The sequence below is a fragment of the Muntiacus reevesi genome, chromosome 19 (assembly GCF_963930625.1).
Source record: "Muntiacus reevesi chromosome 19, mMunRee1.1, whole genome shotgun sequence".
Taxonomy (NCBI): domain Eukaryota; kingdom Metazoa; phylum Chordata; class Mammalia; order Artiodactyla; family Cervidae; genus Muntiacus; species Muntiacus reevesi.
This window is the reverse complement of record NC_089267.1, coordinates 51,835,813-51,857,521: the sequence shown is the minus strand read 5'-3', so window position 1 is coordinate 51,857,521 and position 21,709 is coordinate 51,835,813. Positions and strand designations below refer to the sequence as shown.

Below are 21,709 nucleotides of genomic sequence, written 5' to 3'. Positions count from 1 at the left end.
CTGAGCAATTCAGTTACCAAGTCATGTCAGACTACATGTGACCCCATGAACTGCAGCCCACCAAGCTTCCCTGTCCTTCACTATCTCCCTAAGTTTGCTCAAACCCATGTCCACTGAGTCAGTGATGCCATCCAACCATCTTATCCTTCGTCAGCCTCTTCTCTTGCCCTCAATTTTTCCTAGCATCAGGGTCTTTTCCGGTGAATTGGCTCTTCACATCTGGTGGCCAAGGATTGGAGCTTCAGCTTCATTATCGGTCCTTGCAATGACTATTCAGGGTTGATATCCTTTAGGATTGACTGGCTTGATCTCCTTGCTGTCTAAGGAACTCTCAAGAGTCTTCTCCAGCACCACTGTTGGAAAGCATCAATTCTTTGGCACTCAGCCTTCTTTATGGTCCAACTCTTATATCCAGATGTGACTAATGGAAAAACCACAGCTTTGACTCTATGAACCTTAGTCAGCAAAGTGATGTCTCTGCTTTTTAATACCATGTCTAGCTTTGTCAGAGCTTTTCTTTCAAGGAGCAAGCGTCTTTTAATTTTATGGCTACAGTCACTGGCTGCAGTGATTTTGCAGACCAAGAAAATAAAATCTGTCACTGTTTCCACTTTTTCCCCTTCTATTTGCCATTGTGTGTTGGAACTGGATGCCATTATCTTAGTTTTTGGAATACTGATTAAAAAAAAAAAAAAAAAAAGGAATACTGAATTTTAAACCAGAATTTTTTGCTTTACTATTTTACCCTCATCAAGAGACTCTTGAGTTCCTCTTCACTGTCTGTCATTTAAATGGTATCATATGCATATGGAGGTTGTTGATATTTCTCCAAGCAATCTTGATACCAGCTTATGATTCATCCAGCCAGGTATTCCTCATGATGTACTCTGCATATAAGTTAAATAAGCAGGGTGACAATATACAGCACTGACATACTCTTTTCTCAATTTTGTTTGTTTGTTTGTTTTTTCTTTTCCCAATTTTGAAGCAGTCCATAGTTCCATGTCCACTACTAAATGTTGCTTCTTGTCCTGCATACAAGTTTTTCAAGAGGGAGGTAAGGTGGTTGGCTAGGCCTATCTCTTAAGAACTTTCCACAGTTTCTTGTGATCCACACAGTCAAAGGCTTTAGTATAGTCAATGAAGCAGAATTAGATGCTTTTTTGGAATTTCCTTGCTTTTTCTATGATCCAGCAGATGTTGGTAATTTAATCTCTGGTTTCTCTGTCTTGTCTAAATCCAGCTTGTAGATCTGGAAGTTCTTGGTTCATGCACTGCTGGAGTATAGTTTGAAGGATTTTGAACATAATTTTGCTAACGTGTGAAATTAGCACAGTTGTATTATAGTTTGAACATTCTTTGGCATTGTCTTTTCTTTGAGATTGGAAAGAAAACTGACCTTTACCAGACCTGTGTCCACTGCTGAGTTTTCCAATTTGTTGGCATATTGAGCGCAGAACTTTAACTACATCATCTTTTAGGATTTGAAATAGTTTGGCTGGAATCCTATCACATCTACTAGCTTTGTTCCTAGTAGTGCTTCCTAAGACCCACTTGACTTCATACTTCAGGATATCTCACTATAGGTGAGTGGTCACATTATCATGGTTATCCAAGTCATTAAAAACTTTTTTGTACAGTTCTTCTATGTATTCTTGCCACCTATTCTTAATCTCTTCTGCTTCTGTTAGGTCTTTGCCATTACTGCCATTACTGTCCTTTACTGTACTCATCTTTTTATGAAATGTTCCCTTGGAATCTCTAATTTCTTGGAGAGATCTCTACTCTTACCCATTCTATTGTTTTTCTCTGTTTCTTTGTCCCTTTCACGTAAAAACTCTTTCTTATTTCTTCTTGCTTTTCTCTGAAACTCTGCATTCAGTTGCATGTATCGCTCCCTTTCTCCTTTGCCTTTCACTTCTTTTCCCAGCTATTTGTAAGGCCTCCTCAGACAGTCACTTTGCCTTCTTGCATTTCTTTTTCTTTGGGATGTTTCTGGTCACCTTCTCCTGTACAGTATTACAAACCTCCATCCATAGTTCTGCGGGCATTCTATCTACCAGATCTAAGCCCTTGAATCTATTCATTATCTCCATTGTAAAATCATAAGGGATTTGATTTAGATCATACTTGAATGGTTTAGTGGTTTTCCCTGCTTTCTTCAGTTTGAACCTGAATTTTGCAATAAGGACCTGATGGTCTGAGCCACAGTCAGCTCCTGATCTTGTTTTCATTGACTGTACAGAGCTTCTCCATCATTGGCTGCAAAGAATATACTCAATCTGATTTTGATATTGACCATCTGGTGATGTCCATGTGTAGAGTCTTCTCTTGTGTTGTTGCAAGAGGGTTTTTGCTATGAACAGTGTGTTCTCTTGGCCAAACTCTGTTAGCTTTTGTCTTGCTTCATGTTGTACTCCAAGGCCAAACTTGCCTGTTACTCCAGGTATCTCTTGACTTCCTACTTTTGCATTCCAGTCCCCTATGATGAAAAAGACATTCCTTTTTGGTGTTAGTTCTAGAAGATCTTGCAAGTTTTCATAAAACCATTCAACTTTAGCTTTTTTAGCATTAGTGGTTGTGGTATAGACTTGGATTACTGTGATATTGAATGGTTTGCCTTGGAAATGAACCAAATCATTCTGTCATTTTGAGATTGCACCCAAGTATTGCATTTCAGACTCTTCTGTTGCCTATGAGGGCTACTTCATTTCTTCTAAGGGATTCTTGCCCACAGAAGTGGATATAATGGTCATCTGTGTTAAATGTGTCCATTCCAGTCCATTTTAGCTCACTGATTCCTAAAATGTATGGGTTCACCCTTGCCATCTCCCGTTTGACTACGTCCAGTTTACCCTGATTAATGGACCCAGCACTCTGGGGTCCTATGCAGTGCTGCTCTTTACAGCGCTGGAATTTATTTCACCACAAGGCATATCCACAACTGGGTGTCCTTTCTGCTTTGGCTCAACCACTTCATTCTTCATTCAACTATTTCTCTGCTCTTCCTCAGTAGCGTACTGGACACCTACAGACACGGGAGGCTCATCTTTCAGTGTCAGGTCTTTTTGCCTTTTCATACTGTTCCAACTTTCATGAGGTCTCAAGGCAAGAATACTGAAGTGGTTTGCCATTCCCTTCTCCAATCGGCCACATTATGTCAAGCCCTGACTAGCAGGGGCATGCCTTTCAGCGGCTTCATGTAGCCAGAGAACATCCTGGCACCCTGGTTTTCCTCTGATGGTCCCCTTGAGTGTGTAAACCTTCACGGGCTGCTGGGTGTTCGTCAGTGTGCCATCCAGGGGCCTGGGCAAAGGCCCTGCTGGAATTGTTGGCTGGAGCCGATTGATGTCAGAGGATGCCTCGTAGTGAAGGACTCCGTGACCTCTCTGCTGCCTCTGGCCACCCTGGGGCCAATCCACTGCCCAGGAGCCACTCCCCAGCCTCACCATCGCTGCTAGCTGTAAAACAATTTAAATATTAAAATATTTAAGTACTGAGTAATTTTTTAGGTTACATTTTATTTCATGGCTTTACTATGTCATTTTGTTACTGAATGGGTTGTTCTCTGAAGAAACATTTTTTAAAATTGGAAAAAAAAAAACCACCTTAAAAATAGAACCTTAGGATGCCCTGCCCAGCTATAACCACTAATTCATCGTGTTTATTGTTAAGCACTACCTGATTTCACCAAATTGACTGCCTTTAAATGTACCTCTTGAAAATAATTTTATTGCATTTATAAAAAAAATTAATAAAATGTATTGATGACACTAATTTCAGGTTAAGACCTTACAACCAGCTCTAAGGCAAAATTGAGAGAGTATGGTGGGTGATAGTGGAGGAAAGGAGGGAGAGAGACAGAGAGAATAAAAGAGCAACAGAAAAAGGGGAAGGGGAGAAGGAAGGCAGCCGGGAAGAAAGGCAGGAAGAAGGAAAGAGAAAGACAGAAACTTTTTAACACAGCCAGGAACTGACAATGCTATTTAGGAAAGGTATGTTCTATAGCATCACTGATTCAGTATGCAGCATTTGAAATTAGACAGTATCCTAAAGCCATTGAAAGCCTTAGTGATTCTTGAGTTTATAATAAAGAATACTAAACATTATCTGAGCCCACCTCTTAAAGCATCAAGTTTCAGTGCTCTGAAGTCATTTGGTGTGTTTTTATTGATTTATAGACCCTGGAAATAATGACAGGAAGAAAGAGATTCTGCAGAGATTTGAATACATTTATCGTGGCTCTTGACAGTCATCTGATAACTTGACTATCAAGTGGGGCCTGGGGGCCTGTTAGTGGCAAAACTGTGGAAAAAAGCAAAGTCTCTTTATTTTAAACGACTGGAAACTTTAATAGTGTCAGGCTGCTGATGCGTCAACTTGTCTGTACCACAAATTTTTACTCTATTAAACAAGAAGAAGATAGTGTGAATTCATGTAAGATCAAAATAATAAATCCAAGTGATTCTTTTTTCAGTGGCTCTGGGGAGTTATTTTGCACAGAAGAGAATTCCTAAGAAGCTGCAATCCAGGGAGACTTTTAATGAAAAACTGAGCTTTACAGCCAGTTCAAATTGAATATTAAGTTAATTTTGTCTTAAAATAACAAGAACAAATGCTCCATGTGAGCACTGTAATGATATAAATAGTAATTTTAGCAGATCTCATGTTTACAGGGTCATTGTAAATATACTATACAAAATGTTTTATGTATATTTTCTCACATTTTCCACACAACTCTACAAGGTAGGTTCAGCCATTATCTTCCTCCATAGATTATAAAACTCAGCCATCAAAAGATTAAGAACACATTAGATTCTATAAGCAGATCTAATAACCAGCAGATCTGGGATCTGAACCCAGAGAATTTAACTATATAGCCTATTTGAACAGTTTCTCCAAATTCTGGTTAATTTAAATTAAATGAGGCACAGATTAATGCAGAGACATTCCATTGGACATTATCAAGAGGAAGGATTACATTTTGGAAGCATTCTTTGCTTCCATTTCCTGGATCCTAATGTTCCCTCTTCTTCTTATCATGTATAACTTTTACTTTCAAGTCAGTAGTGGTTAACTGTTACTCTGCTACTTCTCAAACCAGTCCTGAACCAAGAAATATTTTACTTTGTCATCTTTAGGTTGTTAACAAAAATTTTAGAAACAAATACCTGATTGAAATAAAAAGGTGTCTGTTTGGAGTGCGTTAGGGCTAAATCCTGGGAGACACAGATTCAAGATACTCTTGATTTATGTTCCACTGGACTACAAAACGAGGGAGACTTATAAAGGCAAAAAGCTGCAAGGTTATATTTATTTACATGCGTTGCTTATCAAGAATTAAAACTGGAGCTGGCAAGAAGTAATGATGCTTTTTAAGAAAGGGCTGATTTGGATTCAAAATCGTTGCATAGTAGAAGGAGACACCTTGAGACCATAAGCTTGTAAGTGGCAGGCGGTGTCCTTGGGCCTGGTGCACTTCAGAGAAAATTCAAATTCTCAGTGAGGCAGAGACATGCCTGACTCTTTTTGATCCCATGGACTGTAGCCTGCCAAGCTCCTCTGTCCGTGGGATTTCCAAGACAAGAATACTGAGTGGGTTGTCATTTCCTCCTCCAGGAGATCTTTCCCACCCGGGTGTTGAACCCACATCTCCCATTTTAGGGGGTGGATTCTTTACCATTGAGCCACCTGGGAAGCCCCTGAAATATGATTACCCCATTATAATTTTAACTTTTCATCAAAATTAACTGGCTGACTGAAGCAATGGAATACAAAATGTTTGTATTATGTGATACAATATTCAATACAAATAGAATTTGTAATAGTCACAAAGAGATTAGTGTCTTGGAAAAATTAGGCTCAGCGGACAGGCATGATGGCACATATTATATATCTTCTTCATGGCATTGCAGGAAATTCAACAAGTAACACTGTGTTCATGATTAAAACTGAGATCCAATGGAAAGATAGAAAGGGAAGACAAAGGGACAGAGATGGGAATGAGTCCTATTGTTGTTGCTGTTGATTTGTTCAGTAGTGTCTGGCTTTTTTGTGACCGCATGGACTGAAGCCCACCAGGCTCCTCTGATCGTGGGATTTTCCAGGCAAGATTCCTGGAGTGGGTTTTCAGTTCCTCTTCAAGGGGATATTCCCGACCAAGGGCTCGAATCTGCATCTCCGTGTCTCCTGCATTGCAGGTGGGTCCTTTACCACTGAGCCACCGGGGAGCCCGTGAGTCCTATTACTGGTTGGTTAAACAGTTTGCTGAGACTTCTGGTGACTACAGTGACGTGTTCATGCTCCATCCATAGATACGGGTCCGTTCTTTGCACAGACTTTGGCAGAATTATAAGCCTACCGGCCTTGTGCCCAGCTCAGGGCTTGCTGATCCCTAGCACTCGCTGCATGGCTGTGGGGACGTGGGCGTCAGATTGGAAGGTAGGAAATACCAAATAGGAACAGGGAGGCAAGGGCCCGAGGGACACCTTCCCTGTGGCTTCTTTAGAAGAAGACTATGATATACTGTTTCCCTGGAGGAATATGGAGTGTGTGTGTGTGTGTGTGTGTGTGTGTGTATGTGTGTCTGTGTGTGATTCAGCAGAAGGTTCCAGTAGAGTAGGACAAAAGTCTACTACTGACATTCTCATCTGAAACAACAAGCATTAGGAAATTATATCCCCCATATCATTATTTGTTTCTTAGTGTGGACAGTAGTCTAATATAATCATGCAAAAATTCTCATTTTATAATATTTAAAATGTAAGCAGAAAGTTGAAAACAAAGTATGTCTATGATGTTTTATTTTACTCCTATAATATCTCTATATTTTTATTTTATCATCTTAACAGAAAAGTACTTTCCTTCATGTCATCTTAATTTTTTCTCATTTTAAAAAATCAAATTATGTATGCCCTGTTATTCAGATTATCTTCTCTCTCTCAATCTCTCATACATATACAAACACACATCATGACAATCTTTTAATGATATTATATCATCCTCTCCAGGGCTTCTTCACTGCTGCATTCACAAACAATCACACACGTTTTACTTAAACCCCTTTACAAGGACATTTGATTTCTTTCTTTTTTTTAATTTCTATCCTCACTCATTGGAACTATCTGTCTTGTTTAACTTTGAGCATATGGTTGATTAAGTAGCTTTCCATAAGTCATTGGATTTCCTTTTTAGGCAATACCTGTTCAAATTTCTCATTTGCCGGGTTGGGGGAGGAGGAGGCGGAGTTTCTGCCGTTTTTATGAAATTCTATTTCTTTATATAATTCCAATATGAATGTTTTGTCTTACTTTCTGTGAATCTAAAGCTTCCATTCTTTATCTCATGTCATTTATTAATAGACAACTTGAAAGGATTTTAATGTAGTCCAGTTGAGCAATCTTTAATCCCTTAATGATTGTTTTTAGGCAATGATTGTTTATTTCCATTGTTTACTTCCATTGTTTATTTCCATTAAGGTATTCTCTTATGTTTTCTTCCAGAAGTTTTACTGTTTTGCTACTCCTGAAAGTTGCCTAGAATTATTTTCTGTATACACTCTAAGAATTGTTTATTTATCATTATTATGACTATTTGTCCATATGTATATCCAATTGATCTAACACCGATTAATAAAAAGACGGCACTTTCTCACTGTCTTAAGGCACCTTGGTCACAAGCCAGTGCTAAATGCTATTTCTGAATTCCTCAGCTGATCTTTTTCTGCCCTTTCCCCCCAGTTAGTAGAGTTTTAGTATGAATCTTGATGTTAGATGATGAGTTCTTTCCACATTGCTCTAATTCTTCCAGTATATATGAGGTATAATTGACCCTTTGCACTGCTAATGAATTTTGGAATTTTTATTTCAACTGCCACCACAAAACATTTGAGATTTTTAGTGGAATTTAATTAAATATTTTGGGAGTACTAACATCATTAAAGCATTAAGATAACTATGTCATAATATAATATATTGCTGCATTTTCTTTATTAATGTTTTTGGCAATGTTTTAAATTTTATTTGAAGCTTTTTTGTACATTGTTTATTCATTGATTTCTCTTCATTTTTTAATTTTTAAAAAAATATTTGAGTACATCTGACTTACAATGTTGTATTATTTTCTGGTGTGCAGTAGTGTGAATCAGTTTTACATATACATATATCCACTCTTTTTTAGATTCTTTTCTCATTGCAGAGTGTTGGGTAGGGTTTCCTATGCTATACAGTAGGTCATTATTAGTTATCTATTTTATATATAGTTGTGTATATATACGTCAATCCCAGTGTCCCAATTTATTTCTCCCCTCTTTCTCTTGATTTTATATTTTCAAATTTTATGCTATTAAAAATTTCTTTTCTGTTTAGTTTCTAATTGCCTACTGCCTGTTTATAGAAATATAGTTTATTTTTGTATATTGACCCTGTATTCATCAATCTTTGCTGACATACTTATTTAATATCTTTGATAGGTTTGTATGTTTAATTTTTCACAATTAAAAAAACAGTAATAGTTTTATTTCTTCATTTTCAGCCACTCATTGTATTATTTTATTGTATTTTTTCACTAGCTATACCTTCTAATACATAAAAATGATGATAATCAGCATTCTTAAATCAATTCCAATCTAGAAAAAAATATTTTAACATTTTACTATTAAATGTGATGGCAGTTGTGTAATGCCATCTATTTATCTACCCACACACTTTCAGTTTGATAAATAAATGTTCTTCCTAGTCTGCTAAATTTATCACAACAAACTTAAAATAATCTTGATGTAATCATGTAAATTGTTTTCTTTATTCTGTTAATGTAGAAAGTTCATTGATTTAAAAATGTTAAATGAAAGTCATAATTCTGGAAAAAACAACTTTGATTATATTGCCTTATTCTCTTTATATACCATAATCAGTTTGCTAATATGTTTGACTGTGTTTTTAATATGGACTGTTCAAATTGTTGATATTCTTACTAAGCTTTGTTGTTCCATAAGTTTCTATAAGAGTGTTAACATTTTCCAGTTAGATTTTGAATTTTCTCTCTCTCATTTTTGCTTTATACCTTTGAGGGTACATTGCTATAATGGACAATGTTAGTACTGCTGTATTTCCCTGGTAAATTTCACTTTTTTATTATAAAAATTTTCTTTTTATCTCTAGTAACATTTTGTCATGACACTGCATTTCCAAATTCCAAATATTATTGGTTCAGTCATTTGCTAAGACCCTTCAACAAATGTGAATGATTAAGACTGCAAGATCTTTGTAAGATTAACATAAAAATCCTTTAAAGTTTCCATGCAATTAAGGATAAATTCGATCACATAGCATTCAAAGATCTTCCACGACTTTTCATAAAATTAGCTAACTTTCAGCTCAGCTCTTAACAAATATACTTCAACTTTTCATTTGCTTCCTCCTCTTGCAGTTAAAGTGACTAGAATGTACAACCCCTAAATTTTCCAGTCAACAAGGTTCATCTTTTAAGATTCATTTCAAATGCCAACTCACCTACAGAGATTTCACACATTCCCATTGACTACACTTTCATGTTAGCTTTAAGTGAAGTGAAATTTGCTCAGTCATGTCCAGCTGTTTGTGACCCCATGAACTGCAGAGTTCATGGAATTCTCCAGGCCAGAATACTGCAGTGGGTAGCCTTTCCCTTCTCTAGGCGATCTTCCCAACCCAGGGATCAAACCCAGGTCTCCCCCATTGCAGGCAGATTTCTTACCAACTGAGCTATCAGGGAAGCCATGTTAGCTTTATTAACTTATATTATGTATATAGTATATAATGTAATTATGAATGGTGTAGTATAATATATAAGATATATAGAGATTATATACTCTACTATAATATATTATAAAATTGTTGCTGTTCAGTCACTAACTCATGCCTGATTCTGTGACTCCATAAAGTGCAGCACACCAGGCTTCCCTGTCCTTCACTATCTTCTGAAGTTTGCTCAAATTCAAGTTCATTGAGTCAGTGATGCCATCCAACCATCTCATCCTCTGTCATCCCCTTCTCCTCCTGCCCTCAATCTTTCCCAGCATCAGGGTCTTTCCTAGTGAGTCAGCTCTTTGTATCAGGTAGCCAAAGGATTGCAGTTTCAGCTTCAGCATCAGTCCTTCCAATTAATTGGATTGATTTGTTTTAGGATTGACTGTTTTCATTTCCTTGCTGTCCATGGAACTCTCAAGTGTCTTCTCTGGCCCCACAATTTGAAAGCATTAATTCTTCGGCACTCAGCCTTCTTTATGGTCCAACTCTCACATCCATACATGACTACAGAATTGACTATATGGACATTTGTCGACAAAGGGATATCTCTGCTTTTTAATACACTGTCTAGGTTTGTCATAACTTTTTTCCCAAGGAGCAAGCATTTTTTAATTTCATGACTGCAGTCACTGTCCACAGTGATTTTGGAGCCAAAGATAATAAAATCTGTCACTGTTTTAATTTTTTCCCCATCTATCTGCCATGAAGTGATGGGACTGGATGCCTGATCTTAATTTTTTGAATGATAATTTCTAAGTGAGTTTTTTCACTATTCTCTTTCACCCTCATCAAGAGGCTCTTTAGTTCCTCTTCTATTTCTACCATTAAGGTAGTATCACCTGCATATCTGAGGTTGTTGACATTGCTCCTGGCATTCTTGGTTCCAGTTTGTGCTTCACCTAACCTGGCATTTCACATGATGTACTCTGCGTATAAGTTAAATAAGCAGGGTGACAATATACAGCCTTGATGTACTGCTTTCCCAACTTTGAACTAGTTCGTTGTTCCATGTCCAGTTCTAACTGTTGCTTCTTGTCCTGCATACAGGTTTCTCAAGAGGCAGGTCAGGTGGTCTGGCATTCCCATCTCTTTAAGAATTTTCCACAGTTTGTTGTGATCCACACAGTCAAAGGCTTTAGTGTAGTCAATGAAGCAGAAATAGATATTTTTGCAATTGTCTTGCTGTTTGTACGATCCAACAGATGTTGGCAATTTAATCTCTGGTTCCTCTGCCTTTTCTAAATCCAACTTGTACATCTGGAAGTTCTTGGTTCATGTATTGTTGAAGCCTAGTTTGAAGGATTTTGAATATTACCTTGCTAGCATGTGTAATGAGCACAACTGTTTTGTAGTTTGAACATTTGTGGGCATCTTCTTTGGGATTGGAATGAAAATGGACCTTTTCTAGTTCTGTGGCCACTGCTGAGTTTTCCAAATTTGCTGACATGTTGAGGATAGCACTTCACCAGCCTCAATTTTTAAGATGTGAAATAGTGTAGCTGGAATTCCATCACCTCACTAGCTTTGTTTGTAATAATGCTTCCTAAGACCCACTAGACTTCACACTTCAGGATGTCTTGCTATAGGTGAGTGATAACCACACTACCATGGTTATCTGGTTGATTAAGACCTTTTTTGTGTGTGTAATTCTTCTATGTATTCTTGCCACCTCTTCTTAATTGCTTCTGTGAAAGTGAAAGTCACTAAGTCATGTCCAACTCTTTGTGAACCCATAGACTATACAGTCCCTGGAATTCTCCAGGCCAGGATATGGAGTGGGCAGCCATTCCCTTCTCCAGGGGATCTTCCAAACCCAGGGACTGAACCCAGGTCTTCTGTATTGCAGATGGGTTCACCACCAGCTGAGCACCAGGGAAGCCCCTGCCCCTGTTAGGTTCCCGTCATTTCTGTCCTTTATTATGCCCATCTTTGTATGAAATGTTCCCTTGCTATCTGTAATTTTCTGGAAGAGGTAGCTAATCTTCACCCATTCTATTGTTTTCCTCTATTTCTTTGCATTGTTCCTTTAATGGCTTTCTTATTTTTCCTGGCTATTCTTTGGAACTCTGCATTCATTTGGTTATATGTCCCTTTTTCCTTTGCCTTTCGCTTCTCTTCTTTTCCCAGTTATTTGTAAGGCTTCCTCAGACAGCCACTTTGCCTTCTTGCATTTATTTTTCTTGGGAAAAGAAAATTCTTTTTCTGCCTCCTGTACAAGATTATAAACCTCCATCCACAGTTTTCAGGCATTCTGTCTATCAGATCCAATCCCTTGAATATATTTGTCACTTCAAGTGTATAATCATAAGGAATTTGATTTAGGTCATACCTGAGTGGTCTAGTGGTTTTCCCTACTTTCTTCAATTCAAGTCTGGATGTTGCAATAAGGAGCTCATGATCTGAGCCATGGTCAGCTCCTTCTTGTTTTGTCTGACTGTATAGAGCTTCTCCATCCTCGGCTGCAAAGAATATTATCAGTTTGATTTTGATATTGACCATCTGGTGCTGTGCATATGTTATTATACATCAGCTTCCACGATGGCTCAGGGGTAAAGAATTTGCCTGCAGTGGGGGAGACACAGAAGATGCAGATTTGATCCCTGGGTTGGGAAGACCCTCTAGAGATGAGAATGGCAACCCACTCTAATAGTCTTGCCTGGATAATTCCATGAACAGAGGAGTCTGTCAGGCTACAGTTCATGGGGTTGCAAAGAGTCAGACACAATTGAGCTACTAACACACACTTATTATAGAAGAAGTATATATAATTTACATATTTAGTAATATTTACATTGCAATAATAAAAAATAAGTAATATATTTAATTGCTATATTAATATTTTTTATAATAACTAGTATATATTTACAGTGTAACCTTCTAAGTTGCATATATGTGTAGTCCCATTACACAGTGGCAAATAGTGTCTGATGCAAAGCAAACAGTCTTCAAATGTTGAAAAATTGAATGAAAAATGCTCAAAATGAATTAAAAATAAATATCATAATCTAGGGCATTAAAATATGTTTTATGTTTTATTTAGTGTTAATTTAAGAGAAAAGGACTTTATTGTATAACTTTTATTTTGAGGTAACTAAAAATAAATGAGTAAAGATCCTCCTTTTTTAGTATATGTATATTTTAGCTAATTAGATTATTCTTTGACAGAGTAGTTTCAAGTGAAATTTGTAATATATGTGGAAGTAGCCATTTAAAATATAATATTACAATCATAGAAATGAATTTAAATGAAGATAAATTTTTAAACTTTTTTTCTCTAAACAAATTTATAAAAATTCCTTCCTAGGATGGATGATAACTAAATCTGGTAAATATTGATTACTGTGATGTTTAGCTTGCATCACAGAAGTTATGCGTGCATTCACTTATGTCGTACACACACACATGCACTCATATTTTTGTATTCTGACTTTACCCAACTGGAAACTTTGAGGAAAAAAAAATGAGAGAAATAGTTTTTTCTTTTCCAGAAAAGACTTCCAACAAAAGCAGATGTATTCTTGTTTCAGTGTTAATACATCCGATTGTGATTCCATTTTAAAACAATGATAGTACACATTTAAGGACTATACCATTGGCTGAAGACGGTGAAGAGAGTTCAAAGTCAAACCATAAATAATCCTTCTAGACTTCTCGTCATGTAAGATAAACATTTATATCATATAAATATTTGAAATTTCTGTAATTTACATCCAAAATCATCTTGTCAGGCAGATTATTCAGTAGTTTAAAAGAAAAGATCTCTGAATTTAGCAAAGAAGTGGTATTGGCTTTGCCATCATAAACCCTATACTTGCAAGGGTGTTGAGCAGGTGAATAAGAGAACTAACATAATCATTACTATGTAGGGCATTAGCTAATTACGCTGATTATGTATTTCTCCATCTTGCTTCTAATACATGTAGATTCCTGTCTTGAATCCTCAATCCGAAGAGTCTTTCTTAGAAAGAATGGCAAAGGAATCCCATTCCCACTACCATCTTCTCCAAAATGTCTGTTACCTATGACTTCCTATATTTTGGTGTATTCCTCAAGCTATCCCACTGTTATCTTCTAGAAATTCTTGTAAGTTTCTAGTCACTTATGTCTATACCTCCTATTCTCAGTGCCATTGTGAATCTCTCCTTTTTGATACCCTTTCATGCTCATTTTAATAAAATTAAGGGATTGAGGGAGGGAAGTATGTGAAAGCAGTTAACTTAGTTAACTCTTATCAGAAAAAGTTGCACTGGACTTGCTAGATAAGCAATATTTGGACTTAAGAGATGCAATAATGCTTAGACTCAACTCCTCTAAAACAAAAGGAGGGATGAGAACAAAAGGTGAGCTAGCAGAAAAATTACTAGAAGACATGAATGAGAAGTCGGTCATTGTGATTAGTCCATCTGTGCTTTCTAACTGATGCTTTATCTGAGTTAGGTTTCCACCATCCAACAGGGACTGGGATATAGGGACCCAACTTTCTTGATGATTGCATTCAAGGGAATGTCTCCCTGGTCCTTGAGAAGGACATATCTGAGTTATAAAAGATTCACATCACATGGGGAAAGAGAAATAATTTATAATTGTAAGTTTTCTAAAATAAATCCTCTTGGAAAAGGGAGGTGAAGTGCCCATAGTCAGGAAAAACACCTATCTAAACTTTCATCAAGCTGAGAAGAGGTTTAAGCCATCATAATCACCATTTTTATCAGATTCTCAGAAATAATCTAGAGGTAGATGAAGTGGAAGTGTTGTCCCTCAGCCATATCCGACTCTTTGTGACTTCATGGAACTGTAGCCTGCCAGTCTCCTCTGTCCATGAGATTCTCCAGGCAGGAATACTGGACTAGGTTGCCATTTCCTCCTCCAGGAGATCTTCCTGACCCAGGGATCGAACCTGGGTCTCCTGCATTGCAGGCAGATTCTTTACCGTCTGATCCACCAGAGAAGTCACTCAGAATTAATATTTCTTAAACCTTCCCAACTAATTGTTATGCAAGGCCAGTTTAGGTACAACAACATAACAGTAATTACAAATGTTTAATTCATTCAAACTCATTACTAAAGTAAAATTAAAGAGGACATTTTGCCCTCTTTGTATAAAATAAATTCATTTTGCTTTTACCCCACCCACAAATAGTTCCATTAATTATTTTTAACAATTATTTTATGCTTGTTATTTATGACATTGTGGATTTAGACCAGATAATTACATTTTAAAGTTACAAAAATCAATAATATAGTCATATCAAAAAGCTGCATATGTCACAGCAGTGGTAATGCTAATCTGGGCTTGGTTAATGTAAAATTAAAACATCTTGTCATGGTTGGGTCATTAATTTGGGGCTTAAACTTTAAGCAAATAAGGATATAGTAGAAGCTTCTAATACTTCTGAGGATTATAATAGTGAGCCCTAAGTGTCTCAATAGTGACAATATTAGTGTCTCAAGAGCCCTAATAGTGTCTAAGGCCCTTTCCATTTCTCCAAAGTAATGGCCTTCCCAGAGATTACTAGTCACTGCAGTCTAGTGAGACTGGGGTTTAGATGAAGCATGTGTTTCTCCCATTTAAGCAGAGGTAGAAGGCCACTGGCAGCTATTTTACAGCCACTACTGTTCTCCAAGGGATCTCCTGGTCACTGTCAGTTGAACATTCTGAAGACTCTCCTTTGTGGACACTTCAGCCCCGGCCTTTACTGCTGCATTGCAAACGCTGGCCATCACCACACTTCTCAGTTTAGGGACCCTTTCCCCTGCCCCTGGCCCTTCAGCTAAGTGAACTTCATCTGCTTCCGCAGTGCTCTGGAGGCTTCTCAAAAGGATTTGATCCAATTTCACAAGGAACCTTGAACCTCTATTACTAGTCAGATGGCTATTATCAAATATGGATGATTTGAGCATACTTCACTGAGATCAAATTTCCTAATGCAAGCATAAAAATGTAGCTGATGGCATTTGTTCACCAACTGTTAACAGATCTGGACTTTGGTTGTATCTCTACAGGACACAGTCAACTGGTGATAAAGTTTCATAGGTCAAAATTAAGCCAGTTGATATTGAAATGTGATTTTTTTCATGTTAAATGAGCTAATACTGTCTCTTCTCAGAATGTATTAAAAGAATTTTAAAATTTAGCAATTTTGATTTTATTAATGAAATCATTTTTATCATGATGCTTACACTGTCTCATATTTCTTGAATGGTACTAAATATTTTGCCTGTTTAAAATTCTGTTCTCAAATATATGTTGATTTTGTACAAAAAGTACAGAAACAATTTTATCCATAGTGTATTTCTTCTCTTCAAAATTAAAATATAATACTAGCATCACACTGATACTATTTTTAATATCTTGTGGAAATATATATTTTGTATGAGTTAATTTCTTATAAAAATTACTACTTTGGCTTAAAAGAGAGGTTAAAATTGATCAATATAATATAACATGCCAATGATAGGTTAAAAAATCCAGTACTGAATACTTAGTAGAGTATTAAGTAGCCATCTATGACTATTGAGCATTTGAAATATAGTTAGTCCAAACTGAAAGTTTGTAAGCATAAAATACATAGCAAATTTCAAAGACTTGGTTAAAAAAAATAAGTAAAATGGTTCATAATTTTGTATTGATTGCATTGTTTTGTGTTTTGTACATATTGCATTAAATGTAATTTATTATTCAAATCAATTACCTTTTTACTTTTTTAATACAGATACTAAAAATTTATATTTATGCATATGATTCATATACTTAATTAGATGATGTTGCTCTAATGCCTTGAAAAATTGAATTTTGCCTTTACTGTCAATGTACTGGTTTGTTGGACTCTGGATACCTAAACTGAAACCCAGGTTGCAAAGAGTAGAAAAACCAGTCTCAGAATCACTTCACATGATGAAAATCAACAGACATTTTACTAAATTTCCAATATACAACTACTTTTGTATTATAAAAACAGCTAGATCAATGTTTCCATCCTTCATATTTTCCTTTGATTTAGAAGTTTATTAGCGTTTTCTTGTGATATCAAATGACCATGATCATTTCTTTCTTAACTCATAGCTTCCAATCTAATTCTTCTTTATCAATGCCCAAAATTCTAATTTTCATAAGTAAATCTCTTATGACAATATGTTGGCTGGGTCAGAACCTATGTAAATTTATTTTGAGAAATTATGGGAAAATGCCTGTGTGATTTTCTGTGGGTTCTCTGAAACCTACTCTCATGAATAATAGAGAGTTTATGGCTTGTCTTAATAGTCTCAGAATATTAGGGGTATTGAAACATGCACAGTGATGCCCTTTATTTTAATGGGAAGAGGAGTTAATCTTAATTCACTATTAGAGTTCTAATTAGAATGAATTTGCTAAATAGGCTGGATGTCCAAGAAGATGGAAGTAGAGAGAGGTCACAAGAACTAAGAGGGAAAAGCCACAGGAGTGAGGTAGTGTGACTGCGAACGCAAAGGAAGACAGGGACTGGGTGTAAAGTTAAGTCGTATTTCTTACTATGCTGTGCATCTATGTCCAACTGCTCTTTGATCCGACTACCCTTCAAGCAGTGTTATAAATGAAGGACGTGTACCACTGCTGGCCAAAGTACTCTGCTATGGAAAACGTCTCTAAAAGAGTTGAGAATGGCAAGGAAGGAAGGAGTTTCCTTGCTGGAGGTGGGGAGAGAAAAGACCACAGATGTTGACAGATTGAACAACCCAAGTTGGGACAGAGCCATTGACAGTGAACAGAGTAGGATGCTAGGAAACCAAGTGAACATAAGAGCAGAGGATTTTTTTTTTTTAAGTTACAAACAACATGTCTGATTATAAATGACAATTCCCCAGTCTCAGAGGTGGCTAGAGAAACTCTTTAGGGAAAAGACGTAGAATTGCACAAACAGCCTGAATTTTGAAAGAATTGTAGAAACATCTTTTGTTTCAGCAAGTCAAGAGTAACAGAGCTTTGGGATATTATTGTAAATGTGGAAAAATCTTGCTGTCCGGTGCTTCAGATGAGAATGCAGACAGAAAATATATATATATTATATATAAAGTTTCCATCCTTATTCACCTCTTCCTGCACACATATTTACATTATCTCCTGAAAAATATATCTCATGATGTCTGTATTTTAAGGTTGAAATATCCTGGCCAAATTTAGGGCACATCAAAGACTCCTTTGATTATAATATGTATGGAAGATATCCATAGATTTTCAGTAATGGATATTTTCTTTTTTCCTGTAAACTTCAGGCTTTCTCAAGTCTATGATGTGTGTAAAGACAGTTTCTGTTATATACTTAGATTATAATATGATTCGTCTGTTATAGTCCAATGTCAGTGTTGGAAAATTCAACTTAGCTCAGTTGTTAATACCTGTTTCCTAAGGGTTTCAAGTGACTCACTCTAATTCCTTCAAGCAAGTCTGTGATAAAACAGCAAAGTAGGACCCCTCAGTGAAGAAATTGTATCAGGTAAGAAATTCTACAGAAATTATTCTTAAGCTTGATATCCTGGCTTGTTTGCCTTCCTACACACACATCCATACACATGTGCAGATCCTTTCCTCTCTTTGATGACCTGAATGAGCCCTTATTCTTTCCCACATTCTGCTATATGTTGTAGTGGAGTGACGAACCGAATTTTATGTGCGTTAAAATAATTGTCAGTTCCCATAGTAATTAGTAGTGAACCTTTGTTTGGTAATATGTAAATTATATGGAAAATTCAGCAGTGGGCACAGCACTGGAAAAGGTCAGTTTTCATTCCAATCCCAAAGAAAGGCAATGTCAAAGAATGTTCGATTGTACTATACAATTGTGCTAATTTCACATGCTGGCAAGGTCATGCTCAAAATCCTTCAAATTAGGTTTCAACAGTATGTGAACTGAGAACTTCCAGATATACAAGCTGCATTTAGAAAAGGCAGAGGAACCAGAAACTAAACTGCCAACATCTGTTGGATCATAGAAAAAGTAAGGGAATTCCAGAAAACATCTACTTTAGCTTCATTGACAAAGCCTTTGACTGTGTATATCACAATAAACTGTCAAAAAATTCTTAAAGAGATGGGATTACCACACCACCTTACTTGTCTCCTGAGAAACCTGTATGCAGGTCAAGAAGCAACAGTTAGAACCGGACATGGAGCAATGGATTGGTTCCAAATTGGGAAAGGAGTACTCCAAGCCTGCATATTGTCACCCTGCTTATTTAACTTCTGCAGAAAGTAGTATGCCAAAGCTGCATAGTGTCATCTGCTTATTTAACTTCTATGCAGAGTATATCTTTTGAAATTCTTGGCTGGATGAATCACAAGCTGGAATCAAGACTGCCAGGAGATTCCTGAGACATACAGCAAATTCCCATATGGCAATGTAAGTTTCTATGTTACTCTTTCCATACATCACACCCTCTCCTCCCCTCTCCCCATGTCCATAAATCTATTCACAAACAGGGGCAATGTATCAACCTAGAGGGGTGGGATGGGGAGGGAGCTGGGAGGGAGCTTCAAAAGGGAGGGGATATATATATATACCTATGACTGATTCATGTTGAGGTTTGACAGAAAACAGCAAAATTCTGTAAAGCAGTTATCCTTCAATAAAAATAAATCAACTTAAAAAAAGATTGCCAGGAGAAATATCAATAACCTCAGATATGCAGATAATACCACCCTTATGGCAGAAAGTGAAGAGGAACTAAAGAGCCTCTTGGTGAGGGTGAAAGAAGAGAGTGGAAAAAGCTAGCTTAAAACTCAACATACAAAAAACTAAGATCATAGCATCCAGTCCTGTCACTTCATGTCAAATAAATGGTGAAGCAGTAGAAGCACTGACAGATTTTATTTTCTTGGGCTCCAAAATCACTGTGGATGGTGAGTACAGCGATGAAATTAAAATACACTTTCTCCTTGGAAGAAAAGCTATGACACACCTAGGCAGCATATTAAAAAGCAGAGATATCACCTTGGCAACAAAGGTCCATCTAGTCAAAGCTGTGGTTTTTCCAGTAATCATGTATGGATGTGAGAGTTGGACCATAAAGAAGGCTGCATGCCAAAGAATTGATGCTTTCAAATTGTGGTGTGGGAGAAAACACCTGAGAGTTGCTTGGACAGCAAAGAGATGAAAACAGTCATTTCTAAAGGAAGTTAACCCTTAATATTCACTGGAAGGACCATGCTGAAGGTGAATTCCACTACCCTGGCCACCTGATGCGAAGAGCCTACTCACTGGAAAAGACCCTATGCTGGGAAAGATTAAAGGCATGAGGAGAAGATGGTGACAGAGGATGAGATGGTTGGCTAGCATCACCAACTCAAAGGACATGAATTTAAATAAACTCTGGGAGATACTGAAAGACAGGGAAGCCTGGCTCGATGAAGTCCATGGTGTGGCAAAGAATCAGACACAACTTAGCGACTGAACAACAACAAATGAAAATTAAAAATATAGCCACTTTTAGTGCCTCAATTTTCCTAGATCATGTGGCCAAATTCCAATTTCCAATGACTATAGGTCCAGATCATGTGACACCTTGATATTCATGTCTAGCTAAGAAATGCAAAGCTAGGAGTTGTTTCTCTTCAATTCTCTCCCTGTTTTTCATTGATAATGGCTAATTTGAAAATTCCTGTTAAAAAAACAAAACAAATATCTACTCATTCTTTCATTCAGTAAACAAAAACTGAGGAGCGTGATCTTGAATTTTATAGTCATTAACAGTAACTATGACATATCTGGGTTTTGCAGGTGGCTCAGCTGTAAAGAATCTGCCTTCCATTGTTAGGAACACAGGAGACGTGGGTTAGATCCCTGGGTTGGGAAGATCTCCTGGAGAAGGGCATGGCAACATACTCCAATATTCTTACCTGGGAAATTCCATGGACAGAGGAACCTGGAGGGCTATAGTTCATAGGGTTGCAAAGAGTCGAACATGACTAAAGTGATTTAGCAATCAAACAAACACGGCATATCTAGTTAAAAGGCCAACTTTACCCCTTTTTTCATTCAAAAAATAAATTATATTGTTATGAGTCTCTTAACATCTTTCACATTTATAATCCCCTATATTAATAATGCCAAGAATGCATCAGGTCAGTTCAGTCACTCAGTTGTTTCCCACTCTGCGACCCATGAACTGCAGCACGCCAGGCTTACCTGTCCATCACCATCTCCCAGAGCTTGCTCAAACTCATGTCCATCTACTTGGTGATGCCATCCAATCATCTCATCCTCTGTCATCCCCTTCTCCTCCTGCCTTCAATCTTTCCCAGCATCAGGGTCTTTTTGAGACAGTTCTTCACATTAGGTGACCAAAGTATTGGAGCTTCAGTTTCAACATCAGTCCTTTCAATGAATATTCAGGACTGATCTCCTTTAGGATTGACTGCTTTGTTCTCCTTCCTGTCCAAGGGACTCTCAAGAGTCTTCTCTAACACCACAGTTCAAAAGAATCAATTCTTCAATGCTCAGCTTTCTTTATGGTCCAACTATCATATCCATACATGACTACTGAAAAAAACATAGCTTTGACTAGAGGAACCTTTGTCAGCAAACTAATGTCTCTGCTTTTTAATACACTGTCTAGGTTGATCATAGGCATTCTTCCAAGGAGCAAGTGTCTTTTAATTTCATGACTGCAGTCACCATCAGCAGTGATTTTGGAGCCCAAGAAAATAAAGTCTGCCACTGTTTCCCCATCTATTTGCCATGAAGTGATGGGACCAGATGCCATGATCTTAGTTTTTTGAATGCTGAGTTTTAAGCTAGCTTTTTCACTCTCCTCTTTCACTTTCGCCAAGAGACTCTTTAGTTCTTCTTCGTTTTCTGACATAAGGGTGGTGTCATCTGGGTGCCTGAGGTTATTGATATTTCTCCTGGTAATCTAAACTAGAATGCATAGTCCTTGGCTAATTTGCTTTC

General features: G+C 37.1%; 1 protein-coding gene across 1 annotated transcript in view; it reads right to left on the bottom strand.

The window, feature by feature from the left end:
• Window positions 1-3,155: 3,155 nt before the first annotated feature.
• Window positions 3,156-21,709, bottom strand: part of LOC136150715 (uncharacterized) — a 114,701-nt gene continuing 96,147 nt past the window's right edge. Inside the window, exon 6 of the mRNA XM_065911410.1 lies at window positions 3,156-3,461. Within this exon, the coding sequence (XP_065767482.1) occupies window positions 3,156-3,461 (306 nt within the window). The remainder of the gene's footprint in view (window positions 3,462-21,709) is intronic.